This window comes from Leopardus geoffroyi, chromosome B2 (assembly GCF_018350155.1).
Source record: "Leopardus geoffroyi isolate Oge1 chromosome B2, O.geoffroyi_Oge1_pat1.0, whole genome shotgun sequence".
In the NCBI taxonomy this organism is placed as follows: domain Eukaryota; kingdom Metazoa; phylum Chordata; class Mammalia; order Carnivora; family Felidae; genus Leopardus; species Leopardus geoffroyi.
Genome location: NC_059332.1, coordinates 102,698,476 through 102,724,856, shown reverse-complemented (window position 1 = coordinate 102,724,856; position 26,381 = coordinate 102,698,476). Strand labels below are relative to the sequence as shown.

Below are 26,381 nucleotides of genomic sequence, written 5' to 3'. Positions count from 1 at the left end.
ATACAAAAAGCCATATTAACATTTTTCCATTAGAAAACAATGTGATGTACAAAACTTTGGATGAAAAGATATATGTCAAATTTCATTTAATCACTTGGTGGAAAATCCACCACTCCATCAATACCACCCAAAGTGTTTTAGGCAAAGATTAAAATCAAAATAACGCACCTTAATTCAAGCTGTTAAAAAAACAAGCCTAGCAATATAGTTGGCTACATAGTATTTTTGACTACTGGCGAGTTAATTTTTAACCTCCCCCCCTTTTTTTTTGAGTCCTACCACATACCAGGCCCTGTACTTGGCAGAGTAGGTATTTGAGAAAAAGTTGCTAAGGTTGGAAAGACCCCATATAGCAGTCCTTTGGTTACCAGATTTGACTTTTACCTTTCAAACATCCTTCAAGATCGAGGAACCCCAACTAAAAGTACATACTTTTCCAAGTGCTATTTTATTAGTGGGGAGGGTATTAGGTAAGAGAGGTCAAGAACTATTATTTATGATCCATTATTCCACTTAATAGCACATGTCAAGAGCTAATTTATTTTTCTAATGGGTTTAAGATTCCGTGTTCGGCTGTTACAAATGTGGTTCACCGACTGTGAACCCTACAAGGCACACTGCTCAAAAACAGCGAAGCAGGTGTGCATAAACTATTTTCCTTCGCATTTAATGAAGTAATGGTACTTGATACATCTTTATCTTCAAATTCAATTCAGTTTAGGGTCCAGCGAAGAAAAAAAAATCCAGTTATGGGGTGGTAAGAGCAAAGGTGAAACTAGTAAGGATTATTACTACATAAGGAAGTATTATTCTCTACCTTTTCTCCTTTGAGTAACAAGATACTAACACACTACTTTCATTTAAAAAAAAAATGTTTGCAACTATTGAATTGAGGCAAGTACTAAAAGGCCCATAAACTGACAATGTTGCCCATTCATCACCATCACTTCTTTACATAAGCCTGTTTTCCTAAGGTATAACACATAATCTAAGCAATATTTGGAAATTAGCCAAGCACTAAGCAATTACAATGGCAGGTAAAACACCATCAATTTCTGAAACACATTTGGCCACTTTTGCGGCCCATCTGCAGTTTGGATTAAATAGACTCTCACTCAGTATAAATTTAAGTTTCTGGACCTGCATGACAAAAAAATGTATTTTAGGAAACTTCCATATGACATTTAAAGAGTCTTCGGGTCACATCACTTTCGTATTAAATGATTATTTTCTGACATGCTATATAACTACAATAAAAATAATTGTTGAGTTTTTAAATGAAAATTCAATGCAGGTAAATGGTTACAGACATGGAATGTTCTAAGAGCTTCCTGTATGTAATCTGACACCTCTGATTATGAATTTCAGTTTGAAAACTTCAGATTAAAAACCACAATAAAATTTACTCTTGATGGCATGCAAGATGTTCCTCAAAATTAACCTTAAGACCTAGAAGTCTTAGTAGAACATAAATAAACACAACAAATTTGTACATTTTATTCACATTTATTTTTCGCTTTTAGTGTGCTCACAGAAAATTAGAACACCTTAAGCAGGAGTTTAATAGCAATTTTTGTAAGCAAAGTTACATTCCATCTCTAAGTCAAATTGGTCAAAGCTTCTCCAGTATTTACAAAACATGATAGACAAGATGCTACACAAAACCATTGCATCTGAAGATTTTTTTCCTTTATTCTCAAAGACGACTGGAAAAGAAAGCATTGTCTGCTGTAATCAAAAACATACCACAGTATAAACAGTAACCATTCCACTTATCACAGCTTGGTTGAGTTTAAAATTTGTGTTTAAAAGGTCCAAGATGACTGCAGTTTTACAAAAATGGGCAGGGTGGAAAGTTGCAAACTTCATGTGCTTCTGGATATCAAGATTTGTTTTTATACAATAGTCACAGTTAAAAACACCCTGCTGGTAATACATAATTACACTTTATTAAGGTCATAAACCAGCAATAAACAATAAAGCCTATACAACTTGTAGTTCTACTTAATCACTGACTGGTACAGCTAACATGAGATAAGTGAAAAGTTCCTATGGTTTAAATGAACTCCTAAGACTATGATCTTTTTTAAAATCTGGGTATTGGTGTTTTTTTTTTTTTTTTTCTTCTCTTTCCTTCTTAGTCAAGACTTGTAGTGTTGTAAACCTGCCTCACAAAATACATCGTAATAACTTTTCTTTAAAAAAAAAAGAAAAAGACTAAGCCTTTACACCATCATTTATTTCTAGCGGTACGTTACTCTTGGCAATGTCACGCACCACTTAAACTTCCCCATCGTGGCCCCTATCACTTCATCTGATATCCCTTTTGACCCACCCATCTCCTTCATATATGGGCATGTCCATAGATTGACAAAGAAAGTTTACATTTTTGAATAAAGATGCAAAGTATGCAAAAAACATTAATACTGATGCAAAAAATAAAAACAAAAGAGAAACAAGGCAGAGGAAGGTGTTTAAGCTCTCCTCGACCTGTTGGAATGGTGGTAACAGAATGATCTGAGATGGGATCTGTGGGGGGAGGAGGGGTGGGGGAACAAAATTTGCTGCGTAAAAAGAAAAGGAAAATTAAAAAAAAAGACATCTTTAAAATCAATCCCTGGTTGTAGACAAGTTCTCCAAAACCAGTACCTGGCACCACTCCAACAAACAAACGGGGGGGGGAGGGGGAGAAAAGTTCTTCGATTATCTCAAAACTCGGGCCCTTTTACTCTGCCGCCTCCGCTGGGGGGGCTTCTGGACTGCACTCGGGCTGGGCCTCCTGTGACGGGGCTGCGCAGGCTGACGAGGCTGTCGCGGCCGCCGCCTCCTCCGCGGGCGCCGCCTCCTGCTCCGGGGGCGCACCGGGCCCGGCGGCTGAGGGCGCCTCGCAGGCAGCGGCGCTGGCCCCGGCCTCCTCGGCCTTCTCCTCGCCCTTGCTGGGCTCCTCGGGGGGCTTGGCCTCCTCGCTGGCGGCTGGTTTCTCGGGCGCGACGGCGGCCTCTTCGGGCTTGGCCTCCTGCGGGTCGCCGCCCGCCGCCCCCTCCTCACCCGCCGCGGCCTCCTCGCCCGGCGCCGCGGCCGCCTGCTCCCCGGAGGCAGCGCCCGCCTCTGCGGCGGCCGCAGCGGCGCTCCCGGAGGCCTCGTCCTTGCCGCCTTCGGCGGAGGCGCCGGCTGCGCCCTCGGCCTCCCCGCCCTCTCCCGCTTCCTTCTTGTTCTTCTTGAAGGAGAAGCCGCTCAGCTTGAAAGACTTCTTGAAGGAAAAGCGCTTCTTTTTTTTTTTCGGGGTCTCGTTGCTGGGCGAGGGCGTGGCCCCGTCCTCCGCCTTGGGCGAAGACGTCGAGGAGGCGGCCGACGCGGCCTCCCCCTCCGCGGCCGAGGGCGAGCCGGGCTCGGCGGCCTCGCCCTCGGCGGGAGCCTCCTTCTCCGCGGGGCTGGCCCCGGCCTCGGGGGCGGCGGCGGCGGCCGGCTCCTCCTTCTCGGCCGCGGCGGGCGACGCCGCCCCGCTCCCGGCGCCCGCGGGCTCCTCCTTGTCGGCGGCCGGGGCGCTGCCGTTGGCCTGCAGCTCCTCCTTGGCGCCCGGCTCGGCGGCCGCGGGAGAAGCGTCGCCGTTTACCTTCACGTGGCCATTTTCCTGCGGGGCAGAGAAGGCGGGATTGTCACTGAAGCGGCCCGGGCGCCGCCATCGCCGCCCCCACCCTGGGGCCGGGAGGGACAGGCTTCCCCCCTGGGCCCCTCTCGCTTTGGAGACCCCCCCCCACCCCCTCATGGGGAGGCAGGGTTGCCTGCCTAGACGAGCGCTCTCCGAAGAAGCGGGGCAGTGCCGTTGGGGGCGCCCTAAAGACACAGCAGGAGCCTCGACCCCTCAACAAATGCCCTGCGGATTGAAGAGGGCCGAACCCCAGACGTAGAATGCAAAGGGTAACCCATTCCAGCCTTCGCCTCACGGCCTATGCAAAAAAAGCCACGTAACACACGATACACCAAGCGCCCTTTGGGGGAAGGCACAGAGCCAGAGTCGGTACACAGTCCCCCTTTCCCCTAAACCCTAAAGGGCTCTTCAAAACACCGAGAACTCCCAGGGGCATCAGCGCTCCAGCCAGAAGCGCCTGAGCTGCGCGCGCAAAGGTCCTACGCCCCCTTGGGCTTGGGGTCGCCAGGGGGCGCTGCGCCTCCACCGCGCAGAGCTGGGCGCGGGCGGGCGCGGAGGGGCGGGGCCGCGGGGCCACCCCGCCCTGCCCAGCCCGGCCCTGCCCGCCGGCCGAGGCGCCCCCGAGCCCGGATCGCGCAGCCGAGAGTCCACAAACAAAGCTCAGGTGGCTTCCCTGCATCCTGGTCCGAATAAAACCAACAAGGCAGGGGGAAACCCATTATTTCTAAGATCTTGCCTCCGCTTCCACGCCCACCTTCGCCTACGATTCTGTGTAGCCGGGGCGCGCCACGGCGGCTCATCTTACATTTTTAACGGGTTCAGAGCCTCTTGGCAGAGCTCGCCTTCCCCATTAGGTTAGAGCAGGCGAAGCTACACGGCCTCTACTCTAGGAAAAGAGGCGTGGTGGGTGCCCAGTGTTTTCAAAGCAGCCACCCATGGCCGACCTCTCGCGCCCACCCAACCGTGGCCATCTGCCTGGGTCCGGGCAGCTCCGGGGTGGCCCCCCGCAGTGGTCTAGGCGCCAAGCACACGCACAATCCCATCCGAAACACCCGAACTGTCTCTTCTTGACCATCTGGAGAGGGTCTTCAAGGACTCACCGAGTCTTCCCACCCCAGGGATACCATTTAAAAGTCGGATGGGTGTGTAATTCCACAGACAGCTAACGAATAAAGGCTTAGAACAGTGGGAAAGCCCCACCGAAAGACACTGTAACCCTTCTGCCCAGGAGATACTGAAACCCTTCTGCCCAGCTCCAGCCAGCCAGCCAGCCAGCAACCTTTCCAAGAACCCAGGGCTTGCCGCCTCAGCATACAATAAGACAGCTTTTCCCTCCTAGCCTTTCTCCACCACCTTCCCCATTCCTCCCACCCCCTCCCCCTCCAACAATCACACCAGTTCAGAAATCTTGAAAGCGACCCAATCTCGACAGCAAACACGGAGAGCCACCCAAACACCTTTGTGCCCACCAAACACATTTGCAACCTGACTGGGGGAGGGGGGTTAGCACCTAGCTAGTCACGTTCTGCCAAGCTCCAAACACGCCATTTTAGACGATTTACCACTTCTTTCCTCGCGTCTACACAAGAATTTGCCAGGATTCTCCGGGAACCACTCCTTTGGGGGTGGAGGAGAGGACCCCCCCCCCCTCCTATGAGAAATTGACAATTTAGGCTATCGCTTTCCATTCAACTTTCAGACTGGAATCTGGCCACGCTCCTCTCTCCGCCGAATGCGCCTCGGGCGCGACCAGGAGGGAAAAAGAAGCGTCGGGACTAGAGAAAGACACCAAAGAAATGACCAGAAACACAGGTAGAATTTACCTGCCCGTTCGCTTTGGAAGGCGACGAGGCCACAGCCGCCTCCCCGGGCCTCTCCGCGGTGGCTTCTCCCTTCGCAGCGGTCTTGGAGAACTGGGCACCCATGCTGGCTTCTTCAACAAAGAAACTCAACAGATCCAAGGGGGGAACAAAGAGCCTCCGGTTGGTGTAACGACGGGGCGAGCGGCAGTAGCAGCGGCGGCGGCAGCAGCGGCGGCGGCAGCAGCACACACACCGGAGGGAGGGGGGAGTGGGGGTGGTGAAGAGGACAGAACAGAACCGATTAAATACACTCCGGATAAAAAAATTTAAGTCGAAGAGATAAAAAAGCAGCAGCGCAGGAGGGAGGGAAAAAGGGAGGAAAAGTCGAGCACAAAAAAAGGAGCCCAAGTGTAGTTTTTTAAAAAAAAGAAGTAATAAAAAAATCCCAGATTTGTAGCCGCAATGTAGACAAGAGGAAAATGGAGAAATCTCCCTGGTTGCTAATAAGATGCGGGGTCCAACGCCCAAGTGCACAGATGAATGGGCTCGCGGGCGCTGACGCGGCCCCCGCGCGCGCCGGCCAATCCGCGCACCGCACACAAAGCAGGGGGCGGAGCCTGCGCGCCCGGCGAACAATGGAGCCGCGCTTTGCAAATGGTTTGAAAATCAGCCTCAGACCGAGAATTAATGTCCTCCAAATAAATAAATCAATTAAAAAATACATGCCTCTCGCCTCCCTCTGCTTGAAAATAATAATGCATCACTTGATTGGCTTGCTTTGTTTGGAATTAATTAACGCGGGAGGGGGGTACTTGTGGCTGGGGGCGGAGAAAGCGTTAACTTGACTCGCTTTGACTCTTCTCGGTCTGTATCCGTGTCTGTCTCTCTCCACTCGCTCCCCTCCCCCATCTTCCCTGTGTGTTTATGTGTATGTGTGTGTGTATGCGAGTGTTAAAGACAATGGTTAGGATTTGTGTGCAGCATGTTTTCTTTCTCCGTGTTCCATATTGGTTTCACAGATATTGCACAGGGTTTGTTTCTTTAACGGTTGCAAATGTTATATCGCCCCCGAATTGAAAGGTATTTAAACCACGAAGATCGAATTTCATCAAACGACATCTCGAGTTAGAATTAGGTCTGTAGGCCAGATGTGGAAAATGCAAAAGCGGCAAGGAGCCTAAGCCACACTCCCTTCCCTATCCCGCATTGGCATGAAATAAAATATTAGGATATTGGCCTGCGACGCTCATCGAATCCCCCCACTCCCGACTATTGCCAAATAGTGATTTTTTCCCCCACAATATAAAGTGAGGGCCATTTACAAAAGATCATAACGGTTCGCATTTTATCACTGTATGAAATGACAATTTTTCTCTATGGTGAAACGAGACACAGCCTCGAGTGTATGAATCCAAATACGCGGTTGGGAAGCAATTCACGTAGATATGAATCATTTTCAGCCGATTGCCAGGATCGGATGGGCTCTTTCTGAACATGTGTAAGTGTGCATGCAAGCGAGTGTGTTCTTTCTTGGAAGGGAGGGAGGCAGCAGCGATGAAATGCTAAACAACCGGATTGACGATTACAGTTCTAACGAGAAGCTGCATGTTGAAAAATAGCAAGAAGATCCCTGAACGCTCCGGTCTAGCTTGCGTTAGAGAAAAAGCTTCTGTAAGGGGACACAGAGCACCTCCATCTGCACCCCTCGCCACCAAAGAACCAGACGCTATTTGTGTGTGAAAGACAAGGCACTGATTTAAAGAAGGGGAGGAGGCGGTCAAAAATCAAGGATACAGCCTAATAAACATTCTCCTACCGCCTACATTTTTGCTCCCAGAGTTTTCACTCGTTTCCACATCAGACCCTTTTCTCGTTTACGGTTAGTAATCCTGAAATGAATAATCTTTTGCTTATGGAGAGGAGAAGCAGTCGAGAGAATGGTTCATTTCTCCTGGTGTTGGCTCGGAATTCTCACAGTTTTATTTTCTGCTTATTGTAGGGAAATGGGTCACACTTTGAGTGAAAAAGATGGTTGGTTCAAGCCAATAACTCTTTGTTCAAGTATTGCTTTGAAAATCACCAAGCTGTACATCGTTACACGAAGCTTCGTCTTCTCACTGTCCACTGCCTTCAGATGCATCATTCACTCACGAAGTCATATTCCCCAGAGCTGATGCAAAGACGTTTCCGTAGAAGTGTATCCTGCCAAACATGTTATCACCCTTAAGGGAGCCCGCTGGCCTGGCCCAAGCCCCCAGCCGCCGAGGTGGACGCGAATTTCTTGTATTAGCGGAGTTCCAACTTGAAAACCCAGCTGGGCTGATCCAAAACCACCATCCAGGCGATTCCCAAAAGCTCATTTGAGGTTGTTGCTAGCCCCCACCCCCAACGTGAATCATGCCCCTTCCTCTGCATCCCCCTCCTAGTTTTAACTTGGGGGGATTGCTAGCTCGCTTTCGGATTTTCTCGCAGACGCGTCCTCAGCCCTCCATTTGGGGGCTGCTTTTATTGCTCCTTTGTTACCAGACTGCCGTGTAGCTTTCCCCCCTTTTCTTTCTCGAATGCCTATTTGCCTGGTATCGGCTTGTCTCCCTGGCAACGGCCACGAAAGATTCGGAGCCCCGGACGGGGGGAGGGGAAAGGGGCGGAGCCGGGGGGGTGGTCAGGGAGTGGTGGAGGGGAAAGAGAGGCCGAGCGAGAGACAGTCAGACAGACAGCGTAGCAGATGGCCGCGCGAGGGGGCGGGGTCCAGGCGTAGCGCGGGGGGACCCCAAGCGTTGGGGCGCGAGGGAACCAATCAATTCCCGCAGCCGCTCCGGGGCTAGAAAACAAGTGTAGACGCAGAGATTCGCGCCCCACCAGCGGTCCCTAGTTTACGGTAGAAAACACGATTTCCTTTCGATACGAAAGCGCGTGTAGAGCGTAGTTCGGAGAGCCGGCGGTCCGCAGTAACTGGCTGGGGGAGGCGGTTTGCGGCTGCCCGGGGCGCTGAGCGCTGGGGCAGTTTCTCCTGACTTCTCCCTGCGTCGGGCCAGCCAAGGGGAAAGCCTCGAATGGGAGAGAGGGGTGAAGGCAGAGGATGGGTGAGGAAGGAAAGGGCTGAGAAATGGCAAGAGCCCATCCTGCCTCGGAAACTACATAATGGCAGGGAAGGACCGCCAGCAAGACTGGAACCAGTACAAGTTGCACAGTTGTGAGTATACAGTCCCTCAGGAGTTGGGTGTTCTCGCGCCCAGAGCTAAAGGTTCCAGATCAAACGCTAAGTGTACAAATATGATTATTTATCTAAATATAATTAAAGAACCCCAGAATGCACGGTGAAAATGTGAAACAGGTAAATCCCCGTAACCAACTCACCGAGAGGAAACAGGTATTTTTTTTTTTTTTTTTTTTTTTTTTTTTTGGTATTCTTTTCGCCAGGGACTAGGCACTTTATTTCTAAGATGATGGTAATCTGTATATGATTCTAGCAAAAGAAATATTTATTTAGAATACCTCAAAGTTATTTTTCCCTTAAATTGTTAGCACTGGAAGGAATGTTTAGAGATATTTACACAAATTCTTGGGGGTCTTACTCTGTGCCACACGTACCGATCTAGTTGTTTTCACATCAGTGAACAGGACAGATGCGGTCCCTAGCCTCAGGGAGCTTACATTTTAGTAGATCGTCTAGTTTCATCCCCCCACCAGGTGAAAAACCAGGCCTATGGAAGTTGCCAGATTTTGTCGGAAGATAGAAGCAGGAATGGAGCTCACCCCCTTGATTCCAAGTCTCCAGCTTCTTCCACTGCTGCCTGGTGCTGTCTGGCCTTCACCTGATGGCACATATTCACTGGGTAGTTCCCCTCATTGGTTCCTGATTTTATTTATTTATTCAGCTGCTGCTAAGTACCAGGAAGAGGGCTAGACATCAGCTGACACCAGAAGTACAAGGGCATGGTCTTTCCTCTCATGGAGCTCTGGCCTCATATTATTATCTCTTAAAACTTCTTAGAATGTGGAGAAAGAGAACAAAAGACAAGATTGTGTGCTAAAACAAACAAAAAATGGTAAAGAGGACCGTTGTCTAGATTCCAAATTAAATATGCCTTTTTCATTCGAAAGCTTTCATTCATTCACAGGGCATGAGATCCTACTGTGTTTATGGTGTTGTGCTCCATATTTCATCCTAGATTTTATAGTACATGAACTTCAATTCCACTGCAATTAATTAGTTTGGAATATAGTGAGTAGCAAAGCAGACATAGTCTCTCATTCATTCAACAGATATTTATTGAATTTCTAGCATGTGCCGGACATTTGGAACTTATCAGGGAACAAAAGAGACAAGAAATCTTTACGGACCTTACGTGCCAGAGTGGAGAGAAAAACAAAACTTCATAACTATAAATAAGCAAATTATATGGAATGTTAGAAGCATGGAAGTGTTGTGAGGAGGGGGGAGCCAGAGAAAAGTAAGGGAAATGGCAGAATCGAACACTGAGATTGCAAATCAGTTTATAACTGTGAGTGGTCATATGTGCTCTGAAGGGAGATGCAGGGTGCTATAGGATAGTCTAATTTAGTTAGGAGAGTTAAAGAAGGCCCTTTTAAAACAGTGACGTTTAGGGGCGCCTGGGTGGCGCAGTTGGTTAAGCGTCCGACTTCAGCCAGGTCACGATCTCGCGGTCCGTGAGTTCGAGCCCTGCGTTGGGCTCTGGGCTGATGGCTCAGAGCCTGGAGCCTGTTTCCGATTCTGTGTCTCCCTCTCTCTCTGCCCCTCCCCCATTCATGCTCTGTCTCTCTCTGTCCCAAAAATAAATAAACTTTGAAAAAAAAAATTTTTTTTTAAACAGTGACGTTTAGGGACACTTGAGTGGCTCAGTCAGTTGAACGGCTTCGTGTTCCATGATTTTTGCTCAGGTCATGATTCCAGGGTCCTGGAATTGAGCCTTGCATCCGGTTTGGCACTGAGCGTGGAGACCCTTTAAGACTCTCTCTCTCTCTCTCTCTCTCTCTCTCCCTCTCTCTCCCCCCCCCCCCCCGCCCCGTCCCTCTCCCGCATGTGTGTGCTCTCTCTCTCTCTCTAAAATAAAACATATTAAAAAAAAATTCTGAAGGGGCATTTGGGTGGCTCAGTCGGTTTAGCGTCTAACTCCGGCTCAGTTCACAATCTCATGGTTTGTGAGTTTGAGCCCCATATCCAGCTTTCTGCTGTCAGTATAGAGCCTGCTTAGGATCCTCTGTCATGTGTCTCTCTGCCCCTCCCCTGCTCTCTCTCAAAAAGAAATGAACATTTTTTTTAATGTAAAAAAAAAAAAAGCAGTGACATGTAAGTAGAAACCTAAGGGAAAGTAGGCATTACTTAGGTAAAGAGTTGGAGACTTTTGTTCAGATGGACAAAATAGCAAAGCTCCTGAGGAGGGAAGCGTTCAAATGGTTTGGAAGGAAGCTCAAGTGATTAGTTTGGACATATTTTGACATGCTCGTAAAACATCTTAGTGGAAAAATTAAATGTGCAGATATAAGAATCTGGAGCTCAAAGACTGGTTTGGAATATAAATATATATAGATTTGTGGCCATTCCATATATAAATATTTTCTGAAGTCAAGTCTGGGAACACGCAAAAGGCAAGAGATTCCAGAATCACACCCTGAGTAACTTCTTTAAGAGGCTGGGTAGAGATTAGCCAGTTATATCTCAAAAGAGCTAAAAAAAAAAAAAAAAAAAAAAAGAATTTGATAGTATAACATAAAATAAAATAATAAAACAATGAATAGAAAAAAAAAAGAGAGAGAGAAAGAGAGAGATTGGGTAGAAAAAGAGCCTAGCTGGCAAAGAAGACTGCGAAGGAACCCCCAAGGAGTAGACAGAAAACCAGGAAAATGTGGCGTCAGGAAAAAATCAATGGAGATTGTGTTTCAAAGAGTAGTGGTTAGTTTTGTAAAATACTGGTGAGAAGTCAAATAAAATAAAGACTGAAAAGTTTCCATTGGATGTTGCCGGCTTTAGAACAGAATTCTGTGTACAGAATACAGACGTTATGAGTAACAGACCCCAGAGAAGCTTTTACGGTATGTTGAGAATGGAATCCCGATTCAGTGTTGACAAGTAAATGGTAGGTGAAGAAGATGACAGCATAAATGGCCCTTTCTTTATGAAATTCGACGGGGTAGAGTGTGGAGAGACAGGGTAGTAGCTAGAAAGGGATGGTATACTGCTTTTTTGTTTTGGGTTGTGTTGTCTTGAATGGAAGATATTAGAGCAAAGTTGACTGCTCCGGAAATTAATGCAGTAGACCTTTCTACTATAGGTAGATATATGCAAGATATAAGCGAGAAAAGGAGTAATGAATGGGATGAGGTTCCCTAAGAATACAGGAGGGGATGGAGATATAGGGCACATGCTGAGAAACTGGCTTTTGAGAGACCCTGTTCCTTTCCTTAAAAAGGGAAAGAAGAGGATGGCTACAGATTTACTAGAAGGAAAAATGGGAGAATTCCCTTCTGATGGTTTCTGTTTGTCCTTGGAGTCATTAGCTAAGAGTGAGGGAGAGTTGGAGTTTAATTGTGTTACAGAAGGTATGGAATGATGATTGGGAAACATAGGATTGAGATTTGGGGGCACAGTAAGATTTCAGAGCAATCATGAGTGCCCATTTGAGGTTGATAAATCCTACTGATGCCTCATCAGCATATCAAGCTTTCTCATATGATGATTTAACCGAACGATAGTGTCCATTACAATCCTCTTTAAAATCACCAGCCATTCACTTTCTCAACCTATGTCCAAATTGTGTTGCACCCAGACAGTCAATAGCTGCACAGAAGTAAAATATGGATTAAAATGACTCAGAGCTCATAATGCTCCATTACGGTTAATCCTATATGATTTCATGCAGATGTGTATAAACTTAAAGAGAAAGGGAAGAGAATTTACTGTGTGCCAGGCACTGCACTGTGTGAGCCTATGCTAGGCTTGTGTTTCACTCTAACTACAAACCCCATGGACTCATATTGTTATCTCCATTTTACAGATTTGGAAATTGATGCTCAGCAAATTTGAAAAGTGAAATACCGCTAGTGTGTTAGCCATTGTCTATTGAGGGGTGTCTGATTTTAGGACTCTCATAAGGTCTCAATTGGTTGTAACATTGCAGTGGGACCAACCATTTTTGTATGTAGTAGGAGCTTTATTAATTTTTTTCATTGGTACCGAATACTGAAACTTTCTTTAACTTTAGGCTTTGTTTTAGTGCTCCTTATTAACTGTCCAATACCACTCAAATAGAAAGATTCTTGCATAGTCAGGAAACATCAGTGTCACTGGTTATCTGATCTGGAGACTCAAGGACTAACATCTGTACAATAGGAATGAAGTTTCTGGAATGTTGAATGCCTTCCAGATACATAGGTGATTATTACAAAACCACTATAAGTGTGAGTATATTTTTAGTCACTGCTCTTCAGGCCTCTCAGTTCAATTAGCATAAGATTTTATATTTGAAAAGGTTACCAAAGGGTGGGATACATTCTAGATTATAGAAGGGTAAACAAAAAGCAGGAAAAATTAAAACTTTAAAGGAAAAGTTTTCTCCAGAAATTCTCAGTCAAAGCTTTTCTACAGTAGCATTTCCTAGAATTTGTAATATTTACTCTCCAGGGGTAGGCCGAAAACTTTCCAGATCATCTCATGAAAGAACAGAGTTGGGAGAGGGAGATAATTACCATCTCCTCTTTGTTTCCAAAGGTAACAGACAACTAACAGAGAGCAATCAAAGTTTACATTAAAAAGATCAGGTTCCTAGTCTTACAGAATTACCTAATTAATTGGCTGACCAGAAGTGACAGTATAAAATTCATATGGAAAAAAGTCGACTTTTCAGGCGTGATAGTGTAGGAACCATGCAAAGCATAATTTTTCATTGTTATTTGAAAGCCATAAATACTTTCTGATATTAAAAAGTAGATTAACTTCCTGCCTAGAGTGAGATACTTGAACTGTGTGTTTCTTGAAATTAAAGTATAGAGTTATATCAAACATTTATTTTTATTCCAAACGATAATGTCGTGTTTTTTTTAAAAAAGGGTACGTTTAACCTTTATAAATCACTTGTTGCAATCTGTAAATGGACAAGTTTTTATTAAGCTGCTGCTAAACCAGACCTGTTAGGTCTGCTCCAGTTGGATGGATCTTTCAAGTATGTTCAGCATACTGTTAGGCTTTCGGATGGGCTGACTGAGAAGGTCACTGACACTCGTTTGTTCAACAGATAGTTATTAAGTATCTACTTTATACCAGGCACTGCATAGTGCTTTGCCTACTCTGCCTTATTGAATCCCCAAGGTAATCTTACAAGGTAGAAACCATTATTTCCATTGTATTCCAAACCAAGTCCTCCAGGCGTTACATAACAGGCTGGAGTTTTTGCTGCTCATAAGTGGTCTGGGCTGGGTTCTGTATCCAGCTCTTGGTAGTTCCAAAGCCTGTGACACTGTTTCCCTGGATACCATGCTGCCTTAGAGAGAATAAGAATTTTATGGGACGTTTCCAGTTCTCTTGGAGGCTACAAAAATGCCCGAGACACCAAAAATTAACCAAAGAATATGAAACTTTATTTATGTATCCCGAGAGAAGTATCTAGGGCCACATCCATCAAATGAGAATTTGCATTTAAAGAAACACACACACACACACACACACACACACACACACACACACAGAATCTCAGGTCAGATTCTTGACCCTGGAAACATACTTGGTAACTTTATCCAGAATACAGTCACCACAAATTAGATTGTGTGTAATTGAATAAAAACATGGTTAGGTTGCACCCAGAATTTACCTCTACCTTCCCTAGGGACAAAAGTGTGTGCTGCTTAAGGGAGTGAAGTCACTCGGAATGTAGGTAAAAGAGTGTGTCGGACTACAGAGAGGAAGTTACAGTTGGGAAGGAAATCCACATGAGACGTGTGGCTGGGACATGAGATTAGAGGTGAGAGGGTACAGACAGACCTTCACAGTGCCGCTCTGGGAAGATGGTAAGGGTGCCTGGGAAGGAAGGGAATCTCAGCAGGAAATGGAGGGGTGATGACAATGAGGCATTCTTCCATTAAGGACACAGTTGGAATTTGATTTACAATTTGGTTGTAGGTGTAAATTTTTAAAGTTAAAGCAGTTTTGCATATATTATTTCATTTAATACCTACAGTAAATTCAAATACCAATTAAGTTAATCCCCTCTTATAAGAGAGTTACATAATTTGCTTGAAGTCCTGTCTTTAACTGGCCAGATCAGCCAGTGCCTGTGGTCTGCAGGGATGGGTCGACTTTCTCACTGCCCCATCCTGCTGTCTCTGCCCTCGAGGGGCATATGCCTTCTACTCCTATCCCACTTTGATATTTAATAAAAAAGATAGTCACGGCATGTTTGCAATCGATTTTGAGTTTTATTCTCATTGCTTCAAATACTGCTTCTATGCCGATGAGACTACAGTCAGCATTTCCTGTCCTAACAGCTAACGCAAATCCCAGATCTTCATTTTCTGCTGCTTCCTTACTGAGCTGGGCATTGCCTTGTGTATATTTCTTACCCCCGCCTCAAATTGAGGTTATCATTTTCCCATCCAAATTAGCATCATGTTCTGAAAGAATTTCGTTAGGTTTCTTGGAGGCATTTTTGAATCATTCCTCTCCCACATTTTCCAGGCAAAGAACAGAACCAGATATAAGACCTCAGAAGGGTTCAGTATGGCTAAACACTCTACTACCAATTAGAAATAAAAACTAAAACAGGGGCGCCTAGGTGGCTTAGTTGGGTTAGTGTCTGACTTTGGCTCAGGTCATGATCTCGCAGTCCGTGAGTTCGAGCCCTGCGTCGGGCTCTGTGCTGACAGCTCAGAGCCTGGATCCTGCTTCAGATTCTGTGTCTCCCTCTCTCTCTGCCCCTCCCCCACTCATGCTCTGTCTTTCTCACTCTCAAAAATGAATAAATGTTAAAAAAAAAATTAAAAAAAAGAAGTAAAAACTAAAACAAAAAATTACCCAACAAACTAAAAGCTTGACATTTTTGCTCGTTTGGGCAACCTGTAAACCTGTCTTTCCCCAGCCACCATCTTTCTTTCCCATCTTTTTAAACACGTGATCCCTTGTGTTGCCTTTTCTCCCACTCAAATTTCCATTGATTTGACTTTGCAAAATATAAAAATAGTTAAATAGCAAAGAGAGGACTGGAATTCTCTCTATGATTTACTGTAGCCCAGAACACCTCATGGATCATTCTTGTCAAGTTATGTTGCTTTTTTTTCTTTCAAACATCTTTGGTATTTTCTCCCTTCTCCGTTTCAAACTAAAATCAAAGCTCAAGGTTCTTGATTCTTTTGTCTGAATTACCTCATTGGTAGTCTCTGCCTGCTCCAGGGCCTTCTATGCCACAGTCATCTCCCCTGTAGCTCCCGTGATCAAAAATCGGCAAGATGCTGTCCATATAATCTCTTTTTAAAAATTTTTTAATGTTTATTTATTTTTGAGGGAGACAGAAAGATAGAGTGTGAGTGGGGGAGAGGCAAGGAGAGAGGGAGACACAGAATCCGAAGCAGGCTCCAGGCTCCGAGCTGTCAGCACAGAGCCCGACTTGGGGCTGGAACTCACAGACCACGAGATCATGACCTGAGCCGAAGTGGGATGCTTAACCAACTGAGACACCCAGGCGCCGCATGTCCCTATAATCTCTAGGCAGAGGCTAGTTTGGGTCACTGAGTAGCAATATATTAAACTGTCCCTTACAATTGTTTTATCTGCCTCCTGGCAAAGAACTAGTAATTACAAGATCTTAGTATAGCCCCATTTAATGTACTTTATAGAGAGAAGATTGAAGAACTTAATGATACTTCATAATTTCAAACAATTTAAGAAACCAGTTCTCTACCAGCTTCTTTCCTTAGGCGTTAAAAAGGAGCAGGTCTCAAGGGGAGTGTGAACTGATCTCCCTTTCTGCTGAGGAGAGAATCGTAATTTTGAACTTTCTATGTCCTTTTCCAGGTTTGTGCATTTGACTCAGCTACAGCAGTAGTTGCACCGGGAGGGGCAAAATGTCACCCAAGAGGTAGAGAAGAAAAATAGCAATTGGTAAGTAATAGACATTTCCTCCCGATTGTGTAGATAAGACAGGTTTTTTCTTCTTGATCAAAATATTTTTTCTTTTTTTTTTTTTCTTTTTTTTAACGTTTATTTATTTTTGAGACAGGGAGAGACAGCATGAATGGGGGAGGGGCAGAGAGAGAGGGAGACACGGAATCCGAAACAGGCTCCAGGTACTGAGCTGTCAGCACAGAGCCCGACGCGGGGCTCGAACTCACAGACCGCGAGATCGTGACCTGAGCCGAAGTCGGATGCCCAACCGACTGAGCCACCCAGGCGCCCCTCAAAATATTTTTTCATGTTCTCAGCATTTCATTTTCTCATACTAACACTTTTTTTTGGCTGGGCCTCTTGTTTTTTTCCCACTGTACTTTAAATGTCCTAAGTATTTCTAGTGAGTTTAAACTATACACTGTCCATTAATTGACTAAAACACATAGTGATTTTCTCTACATTTGTTTTATATTCTTTTCACCAGATGCAAAAAATATCTGTGACTTTTGAAGTTACAAAATCTGTATTATTATCATTGTGATGTTTTGAGAGTACCCCATAATAAGCAAACAAAGAACTGTTATATTGTAGATATTGTCATTACTTTATTTTTTGATGTTTATTTATTTTTGAGGGAGAGAGAGACAGAGTGTGAGTAGGGGAGGGGCAGAGAGACAGAGAGACACAGAAATCAAAGCAGGCTCCAGGCTCTGAGCTGTCAGCCCAGAGCCTGACGCAGGGCTTAAACTCAGGAGCTGGGAAATCCGACCTGAGCTGAAGTTGGATGCTCAACTGACTGAGCCACCCAGGCTCCCCTTTTTAAAAAAATGTTTTTAATGTAGACATTGTCACTACTCTTTAAAAAATAATTTGATTTTCAATTTGTCTTTTTATTGACACAATCAAAATACTCATTCAATTTAGTAAGGGAAAACAGTAAAAACTTGACAGAATATAGGCAAATATCTGCCTATATTGTTTTTTCCGTATTTTTTCATTTAATTCTTATTTAAGAACTTATTAAGCCCTTAATTAGTTGTCAGGACTATTTCATGAAACATATTAAAATGTAGTTAATGTCATTGTATGGTTATGTATTATATTGCATATTATATACACACATATATGTTATATAAGATACTGTTTATATAGTACATTATATATTATAATATATAATATAATTATGAGTGTATGGTTATGCATAAACAGGATAAAATATGAAGTTAAGAATATTGATTTCCAGGGGCACCTGGGTGGCTCAGTGGGTTGAGCGTCCAGCTTCGACTCAGGTCATGATCTTGCGGTCCATGCATCCGAGCCTCGCGTCAGGCTCTGTGCTGACAGCTCAGAACCTGGAGCCTGCTTCGGGTTCTGTCTCCCTCTTTCTCTCCCCTCCCCCGCTCACACTCTGTCTCTCTCTCTCTCTCTCTCTCTCTCTCTCTCTCAAAAATAAATAAACATTGAAAAAAAATTTTAAAATATTGATTTCCGTTGTCATTGTATTAGCACTTATAGGAACAAGCAGTTCACTTTATCACTTTATCAGAAGCCATCAGACCAATGCCAATCTTCAAATCAGTCTGGGGAAAATTTCTCTTTGGGGTGGACCTTATAAGCCACATGAGAAACTAACTCTGTCTTAATACTTCATAATTATACTGTAGGATGATGATTTTTATTACTATACTCTATCACCCACTTTGATCACTGACTTTAATAACACTAACACCTTCTAGGTACATTAAACATTTCAGTATTCAATTAAGTTTCAAAATACAGGTTTATTCACCGCGCCTTTGGCTGTTTCTAAAATTACTACTTGTCTTTAGAGAATTTACCACTCCCAGCATGAAACAGCTGTGGCGTAGCAGGACTACAGGATGTGAGGACAAGAGTTCAATTTCAGGTTCTGTTGGTAGCTATGTTGTGACCTTCCACAGTTGACTCAGTTTCCTGAACCCAAGTTTCCTCCTTTGTAAGATGTGGATCAAAATTCCTCTCTTAAAGAGTTGTTAAGATAATGTATTATTATCATCGTTGTTTTAAGGTATGCTTTGTAAGAAGTTTTCTGTTGAGATTTGAACAAAAATAGGAGAGACAATGAATATTCTGAGGTAACACATGTAACAGAGGTGGCACCTAGTAAGTAAGCTCTCAATAAATACTGGGTTTTCTTTTCATCTTGGAAAAAGGGGATTTGGTAAAAAAAACCCTGAATCGATTTGGAAGTAAAATAAATAATCAAAGCATCTATCAGCAGAACAGTTATTAAGTACTTATTTGTAAAGTAAGGATTTGCAGTGAACCCGCCATTTCTCAACCTCTCCCTTGGGCAGATTTCCCAAGGGAGAATTCCCAGAATTCCCAAAGGGAGAAGCTGACAAGAGACTACAGAAGGCCCTAGAAGGCCTGTAGTAGAATGGGCGATTCCATGTGAGTAGTTGTCTTTTTCTTCCAGCCAGCCAACGGCTCTCATGAAGCAAGTGGGATTATATTTCTTAATTAATGTCAATTTTAATTAATGTTTAGACTTCTACATGATTAAGCAAATGCCATATCCCCACGTTTTGCTTTCCTTCTATCTTTTCTTAATCTATGCTTTTCCTTAAATATCCTACAAACCGGAGTTGTTTAATATAAGTGGTTGTTTTGTCCTCTCTCCTTGGACATCTCATCTGGTCTTTGTTGGGAAAGCCAGCAGAGAAAGTCAGGGTAAAGGACAATTAGAAAAATATGCACCATTAGACTTTTTTAAATCCCACCGTCCTCATAGAAGTCCAGAAAGAATAATGAGCTTTCTTCAGGTTCTCTGTCTCACTCCTTTTTTTTTTCCCTGAGAGCCAATTAAAAGTCTTGTTAGCAGCAATCTGTTAACTTTATTTGTACCCTGGATTTCTTTGGGCAATATTTTGTTATCCTTATGCAAATTTTATTTTTGCATGTTTTTTCTTCCAATCTTGAGAAAAAAAATATTAAAAAGATAATTTTCAACAATTGTAATCCTCACAGTGATTATGACTGTCATCATGATTACAAAATGTGAAATGTGTGAATATGGCCGGAGGCAGGGCTCTGTCTAGTGGAGCAGTTAAGAGTTCTGGAATCAAATACACTTAGCTTTGGGTCCAAGCTCTGTGAGGTCAGCGTTGATATCATTTCAATGATGGGAGAGATACCGAGGCCGGGGAAGGTGAAGCAATTTTCCCTAGAGTGCCCTGCAAATACGTAGCAAAAAGTGATCTCAGAGGCCTGGTAACTGGGTTTAAACATTCCCTTTCCCTTACAGAGCAACAACCTTGGAATTCGTAGAAGATTGGATGTCAGTTTCAAATCTTGTTCCCTGTATTGCAGAGGCACTAGTGTCACGTGATTCAGGGTTGATGTCCAGCCCAGAGCATGGCTGTCCCGAAGGTGTCATAGCAGTAGTGGCCTTCTGGAGCTGTTGTTTCCTCTAGGAAGGAATACAGCCTTTTAGGTGAAGCCTGTACTCAGTATTATACGTTTCAGTATTAGAAGTTAAGCTTCTGTATTAGTTTAACCTTATAAAAACTAGAGCTATTCACATAAATATGAAAAATAAGGAAAAGAAATGAATGTGTCACAGAAGAAAACTCTAGACTTTGTAACTGCAGGTTTAATATATGACCAAGTAGCTCTGCATAAGGTGGGAGCTATGTTAATAAAAATACTACACTTGGTAATTCCTATTTTTCCATAAAAATTTTTTTTAATATGAAATTTATTGTCAAATTGGTTTCCATACAACACCCAGCGCTCATCCCAACAGGTGCCCTCCTCAATGCCCATCACCCACCCTCCCCTCCCTCCCACCCCCCATCAACCCTCAGTTTATTCTCAGTTTTTAAGAGTCTCTTACGGTTTGGCTCCCTCCCTCTCTAACTTTTTTTTCCCTTCCCCTCCCCCATGGTCTTCTGTTAAGTTTCTCAGGATCCACATAAGAGTGAAAACATATGGTATCTGTCTTTCTCTGTATGACTTATGTCACTTAGCATAACATCCATAAAAATTTTTAATGAGAAAAGGTATACCTGCTTGCTATAATTTTTAACAAGCAAAAGAATATAAATATTCCCTTTCATTATTCCTTCTTTTAGAAATTCCTCTACCTTCTGTTAGCTGGTCGTGCTGTATCTTTCTGAGCTTTTTTTCCTGTTCATTTTCATGCTCACACACAGATACGTACATGAGTTTTACAAGTACCGTGAATGAAATTATTCTGTATAGTCTTTGTATTCTATTTTGTGGCTTCTTTTTAAAACTTCGTATCTTGAAGAATTCCCCTAAGAGTACAAATAGAAAAACCTCATTTTTTTTTTTTTTAAAGAGAGAGAGAGAGAGCAAGGGAGTGGGTGGAGGGGGAGAGAGAGAGAGAGAGAGAGAGAGAGAGAATCTTACGCAGGCTCTGTGCTCAGTGCAGAGCCCCACATAGGGGTAGATCCCAAGACCCCGGGATCATGACCTGAGCCAAAATCAAGAGTAGATGCTCAACCAACTGAGCCACCCAGGCGGCCCAAGAAAAAACGTCATTCTTCTTAGCCACCACATCACGTTTCAGAGTTCATATAGAACTTTTAAAATGTATTTAGTAATTCTTCCTACGGATGAATATGTAAGCTGTTTTAAATTTTTCTCTATTATTAATACTCATATATACATTTGTCCAGATGTGTAGGTATTTTTGCAGGACGGATTGTCAAAGTAATATTGTTTCATCAAAGGTTATGATTTGTTATCAGAATCTATAGCATATTGATGATGTCGCTGAATTGACCTACAAAAATGTGATTGTTTATAGTCAGATGAGCAGTGATGAAAATGCCTGGTTCCCCATTTCCTTGTGAAAACTGCATAATATCGGTTGTTCGGTGTTTTGTAATTTGATGGGAAATAACTAGTAAGATCAGTGTTGTTTCACCTTTTTTATCATTTTTTTTTCTTTTCCTCATTCTTACTCTTTTACCTAATTATATCAGACTGTCTTTTTATTTTTGATTTGAAGGAGCTTTATACTCTTTACATATGATAGCAATTTACCCCCTTTCTGTTTAAGTTTATTTATTTTTAGATATATATAGAGAGAGCACATGTATGCAGTTGGGAGAAGGGCAGAGAGAGAATCCCAAGCAGACTCCGTACTGTGAGCGCAGAGCCTGATAACAGGGTTCAAACTCATGAACCCGTGAGATCATGGCCTGAGCTGAAATCAAGCATGGGATGGTTAACTCACTGAGCCACCCAGGTGCCCCACCTCCTTACTGTTATATGTTGCAGATATTTTCTTCCAGTCTGTCACCTCTTTTAACTTAGTGTGTGGCCTTTTGTTGTGCATAAAAGTTTAGTTTCTGTCTGTTGTTTTCCTTATGGCTTCTGGGTCTTCTGTCTTATTTAGGAATGACTTTGCTGCCTTAAAATTACATATATATTTTTCTCGTGTTTGTTATATTTTTAAAAATGTTATGATTATTAATTCAATTGGAACTTATTTTGAAAGGTAGTGTGAGGCAGGGGAGGGACAGAGAGAGAGGGAGGCAGAGAATCCCAAGCAGGCTCCACGGTGTCAGTGCAGAGCCCGATGTGGGGCTCGATCTCATGAACCTTTGAGATCATGACCTGAGCTGACGTCAAGAGTCAGATGCTCAACTGACTGCACCATCCAGGCACCCCTGTTTTTTAAATTAGTATAACTTTGTAATGTATTTTGATATCTGGTAGGGATATTTGTTCATTTGTTTTAAAAAGTCAACTTTCTTAGTCATTTATTCTTCCAAATGAAATTTGGAAACAACCTTTTAATTCCAGAAACATTTTCTCTCTAAATATTTGATGGGATTATGTAAAGTTATACAAATTGAAAATCAATTTGTGTAAAATTGACATTTTTTATAATATTGACTTTACCCTTCAGGAACATCACATGTCTCTGTTTTCAGGTCTCCTTTACATCCTTAGGTATAGAGTTAGAGATGTCTTCATTATATGTTGTGCAAATTATTCCGAGACAATCTATTGTTTTATCTTTCTCTGATTGTTTTATTTTCTATTTCTTTTTTTACTGAGGTATAACATATTAGTTTCATGTGTACAACATGATGATTCAATATTTGTAGACTACAAAATGATCACCATAATAAGTCTAGTTACCATCTGTCACCATACATGGTAATGAAATTTTTTGTGTGTGTGATGAGGCCATTTAAGATTTAGTCTCTTAACGCGTTATTAACTATAGGTAGCATGCTGTACATTATAGTCCCTGTTGTTTGTAAATGGGTTACTATAGGATCAAAGGCCAGAAATAGTAGGTGATTTGCCTACAAATTTAACTGGTTAGTAACAGAATAAAGATCAGAAACCAAGACTTCTGATTGGTCCCACTCCCCCAAAATTCAGCTTCTTCCTACAGTCTCACTCTTGTCGCTGGGTCTCTCTCTTAAAGGTAACTTCAAGTTGAATAATGAATCTGAGTGAAAGAAATATAACATAATTCCATAAGTCTGCATCACAAGAAATTGGAAAAATAGACTCTTATAAGGTTAAAATTTCTCAAATTTAATTCATGTTCAAAGTGAGTAATATGTATGTTGATAGAATTTCAGGAGATTTATTTTGTAATGTTTATTTATTATTCATTTTTGAGAGAGAGAAAGAGCTAGTGGGAGGAGCAGAGAGAGAGAGAGAATCCCAAGCAGGCTCTGCACTATCCCCGCAGAGCCCGACGTGGGGCTCGAACCCACAAACTGTCAGATTGTGACCTGAGCTGAAATCAAGAGTCAACCGAGAGGTCAACTGCCCCTGAGAAGATTTATTTTTAACCTAATGTTTCTTTAAAGGCTTCGCATAAGTGGGACGCCTGGGTGGCTCCGTTGGTTAAGCATCCAACTTCAGCTCAGGTCTGGTTTGTGGGTTCGAGCCCCGCATTGGGCTCTCTGCTGAAGGCACAGAGCCTGGAGCCTGCTTCGGATTCTGTGCCTCCCTCTCTCTCTACCCTTCCCTCACTCACAGTCTGTCTCTCTCTCAAAAATAAATAAATATTAAAATTTTTTTTTCAGTTTTGTATATCCTGTTTATTTTTAAATTAGATACACGATATTCATACTTACGTATTAGCTTATTATCCACACTGATGTCTTTTTTTTTAAATTTACATCCAAATTAGTTAGCATATAATGAAACAATGATTTCAGGAGTAGATTTCTTGGTGCCCCTTACCCATTTAGCCCATCCCCCCTCCCACAACCCCTCCAGTAACCCTCAGTTTGTTCTCCATATTTATGAGTCTCTTCTGTTTTGTCCCCCTCCCCATTTTTGTATTATTTTTGTTTCCCTTCCCTTATGTTCATCTGTTTTGTCTCTTAAAGTCCTCATATGAGTGACGTCATATGATTTTTGTCTTTCTCTGACTGACTAATTTCACTTAGCATAATACCCTCCAGTTCCATCCATGTAGTTGTAAATGGCAAGATTTCATTCTTTTTGATTGCCGAGTAATACTCCATTGTGTGTGTGTGTGTGTGTGTGTGTGTGTGTGTATGTATACACATATATGTATACACATATATGTATACACATATATGTATATATATATATATATATATATATATATATATATATATATACACATCTTCTTTATCCATTTATCCATCGATGGACATTTGGGCTCTTTCCATACTTTGGCTATTGTTGATAGTGCTGCTATAAACATGGGGGTGCATGTGTCCCTTCCAAACAGCACACCTGTATCTCGTGGGTAAATGCCTAGTAGTGCAATTGCTGGGTCGTAGGGTAATTCTGTTTCTAGTTTTTTGAGGAACCTCCATACTGTTTTCCAGAGTGGCTGCACCAGCTTGCATTCCCATTAAAAAAAAAACTTTTTTAAGGCTTCCCATAAGTGAAACCTCAACAAATCTTTTTAAACACTAATTTCAAACTTCACCTACAAAATAAAGCTATACGACATCATTCCGTTCATAAAATTGAAAAGCATTATAATTCTAATTAAGCTTAGCATTTGTCTTTTATTTAGTATGGTTGCAAAGCAGAGTTGTTTGATCACTGTCAACACTTGACAAACTGATGGTAGTTTTAGCAATTAATCAGGGCACTGTAAATCCATCATCAAGTACTTTAATGTCAGGGGAAATCTGCAAATTTCAGTAAATATGATATCAGCATTATTTATCAAAACTTAAAGTAAGGGCAGTAAGGGGCGCCTGGGTGGCTAAGTCGGTTGGGTGTCTGACTTCGGCTCAGGTCATGATCTCGTCATCCATGAGTTTGAGCCACGCGTCAAGCTCTGTGCTGACAGCTCAGAGCCTGGAGCCTGCTTCAGATTCTGTGTCCCCCTCTCTCTCTGTCCCTCCCCACCCACGCTGTGTCTCTCTCTGTCTCTCAAAAAATGAATAAACGTTAAACAAAATAAAAAAAAAAAAGTAAGGTCAGTAACATGGATAGATTCTGGCTTAGTGATGTATCCTAACAATTTCTACAGGTGGCTAGTCAGGAGGGATGCCTGATGCATTGTGTCCCTCAATTATGCAAAGGTCTTTAGACACCTTCTTTAAAGTAAGCAGATATTTATGCTAATTCCATATCGGAAAGAGAAGAACTCTGAAAGATTTAACTGCCTCTCTATCATTTTTCTCTATTTTTAAGTACAGTGCCTCAGGTAAGATGCCACTGATGCCTGTTAGATCACATCAAACGTAAAAATTTAAAAAAATGAAATGCGTAGAATAGCCCATTAAATGTTGATCCAGTCAAAAGTAGATTTAGTAGATGATAAAAACGTGGCTTGTTCTGAACCCCAAAAAGTTAGGAAAGGCACAGACTGAAAGGACCAAAGATGAGGGGAGCCGAGTTGCATAGAATGGAGGCCAGTTGAAGAAGTAAAGGTCACAACATAAAATAGAGAGGACGTGGTTTGTCTTGCTTCAGGAGGTATCTGAATTTCCAGCACTTGTGGAGATAGTCATCAAAATGCTTGAGAAAGTCTAGGTGCTATATGGAAGCAGTACGTGAGGATGAGGAATCTGACATCCTTGTTTTCAGGGGTGGCTCCTACCCCAGTAATGAGCGAGTTATGAACCTTCCGTGACACCTCTTGGGTGTTCAGGAGCCAGGTGGAGCCTCCCACAAGTGAATGGCAGAACGTTGATAAGCCTTGTATTTTAATAAAATCCTTATGTCATTGTTCACAGGAGTCTCACAGAACTTCTTAGATCCTACTGTTGAAGTCTGTGGCTCCTCTCTGGTGAAATGGATCCTGGGAAGATGTGGCACAGAAGGTAATCCAGTACGTTAACTATGATTCTTGTACTTTGTTTTGCTGTCCTTCATCTAGTTCCTCTTGACAGAAAACATATTGAAAACAATTTTTTAAAATTTATGTATTTCTTTTGAGAGAGAGCATGAGTGTGGTGGGGGCAAAGAGAGAGGGAGAGAATTCCAAGCAGGCTCCTTGCTGACACAGCACAGAGCCCAAGTTGGGGCTTGAACTCTTGGACTGTGAGACCATGACCCAAGCCCAAGTCAAGAGTAAGATGCTTAACTGACTGAACCACCCAGGTGCCCCCAATGCGTATTGTTTTAAAAAATGAAATGTTCTTGGGGCGCCTGGGTGGCGCAGTCGGTTAAGCGTCCGACTTCAGCCAGGTCACGATCTCACGGTCCGTGAGTTCGAGCCCCGCGTCGGGCTCTGGGCTGATGGCTCAGAGCCTGGAGCCTGTTTCTGATTCTGTGTCTCCCTCTCTCTCTGCCCCTCCCCCGTTCATGCTCTGTCTCTCTCTGTCCCAAAAAT

At 43.1% G+C, this 26,381-nt stretch overlaps 1 protein-coding gene and 1 long non-coding RNA gene across 2 annotated transcripts in view; one reads left to right on the top strand and one right to left on the bottom strand.

The window, feature by feature from the left end:
- Nucleotides 1-1,490: 1,490 nt before the first annotated feature.
- On the bottom strand, nt 1,491-6,026 carry MARCKS (myristoylated alanine rich protein kinase C substrate). The gene is made up of 2 exons (XM_045499328.1): nt 5,473-6,026; nt 1,491-3,631 (listed from the first exon to the last, which is right to left on the bottom strand). The coding sequence occupies exons 1-2, from the start codon at nt 5,572-5,574 to the stop codon at nt 2,726-2,728; spliced, it is 1,008 nt and encodes a 335-aa protein (XP_045355284.1). The 5' UTR covers nt 5,575-6,026; the 3' UTR covers nt 1,491-2,725.
- A 2,356-nt stretch (nt 6,027-8,382) lies between these two features.
- Nucleotides 8,383-26,381, top strand: part of LOC123608887 — a 65,200-nt gene continuing 47,201 nt past the window's right edge. The window contains exons 1-3 of the long non-coding RNA XR_006717498.1: nt 8,383-8,644; nt 16,472-16,558; nt 25,783-25,869. This is a non-coding gene — a long non-coding RNA (uncharacterized LOC123608887). The remainder of the gene's footprint in view (nt 8,645-16,471; nt 16,559-25,782; nt 25,870-26,381) is intronic.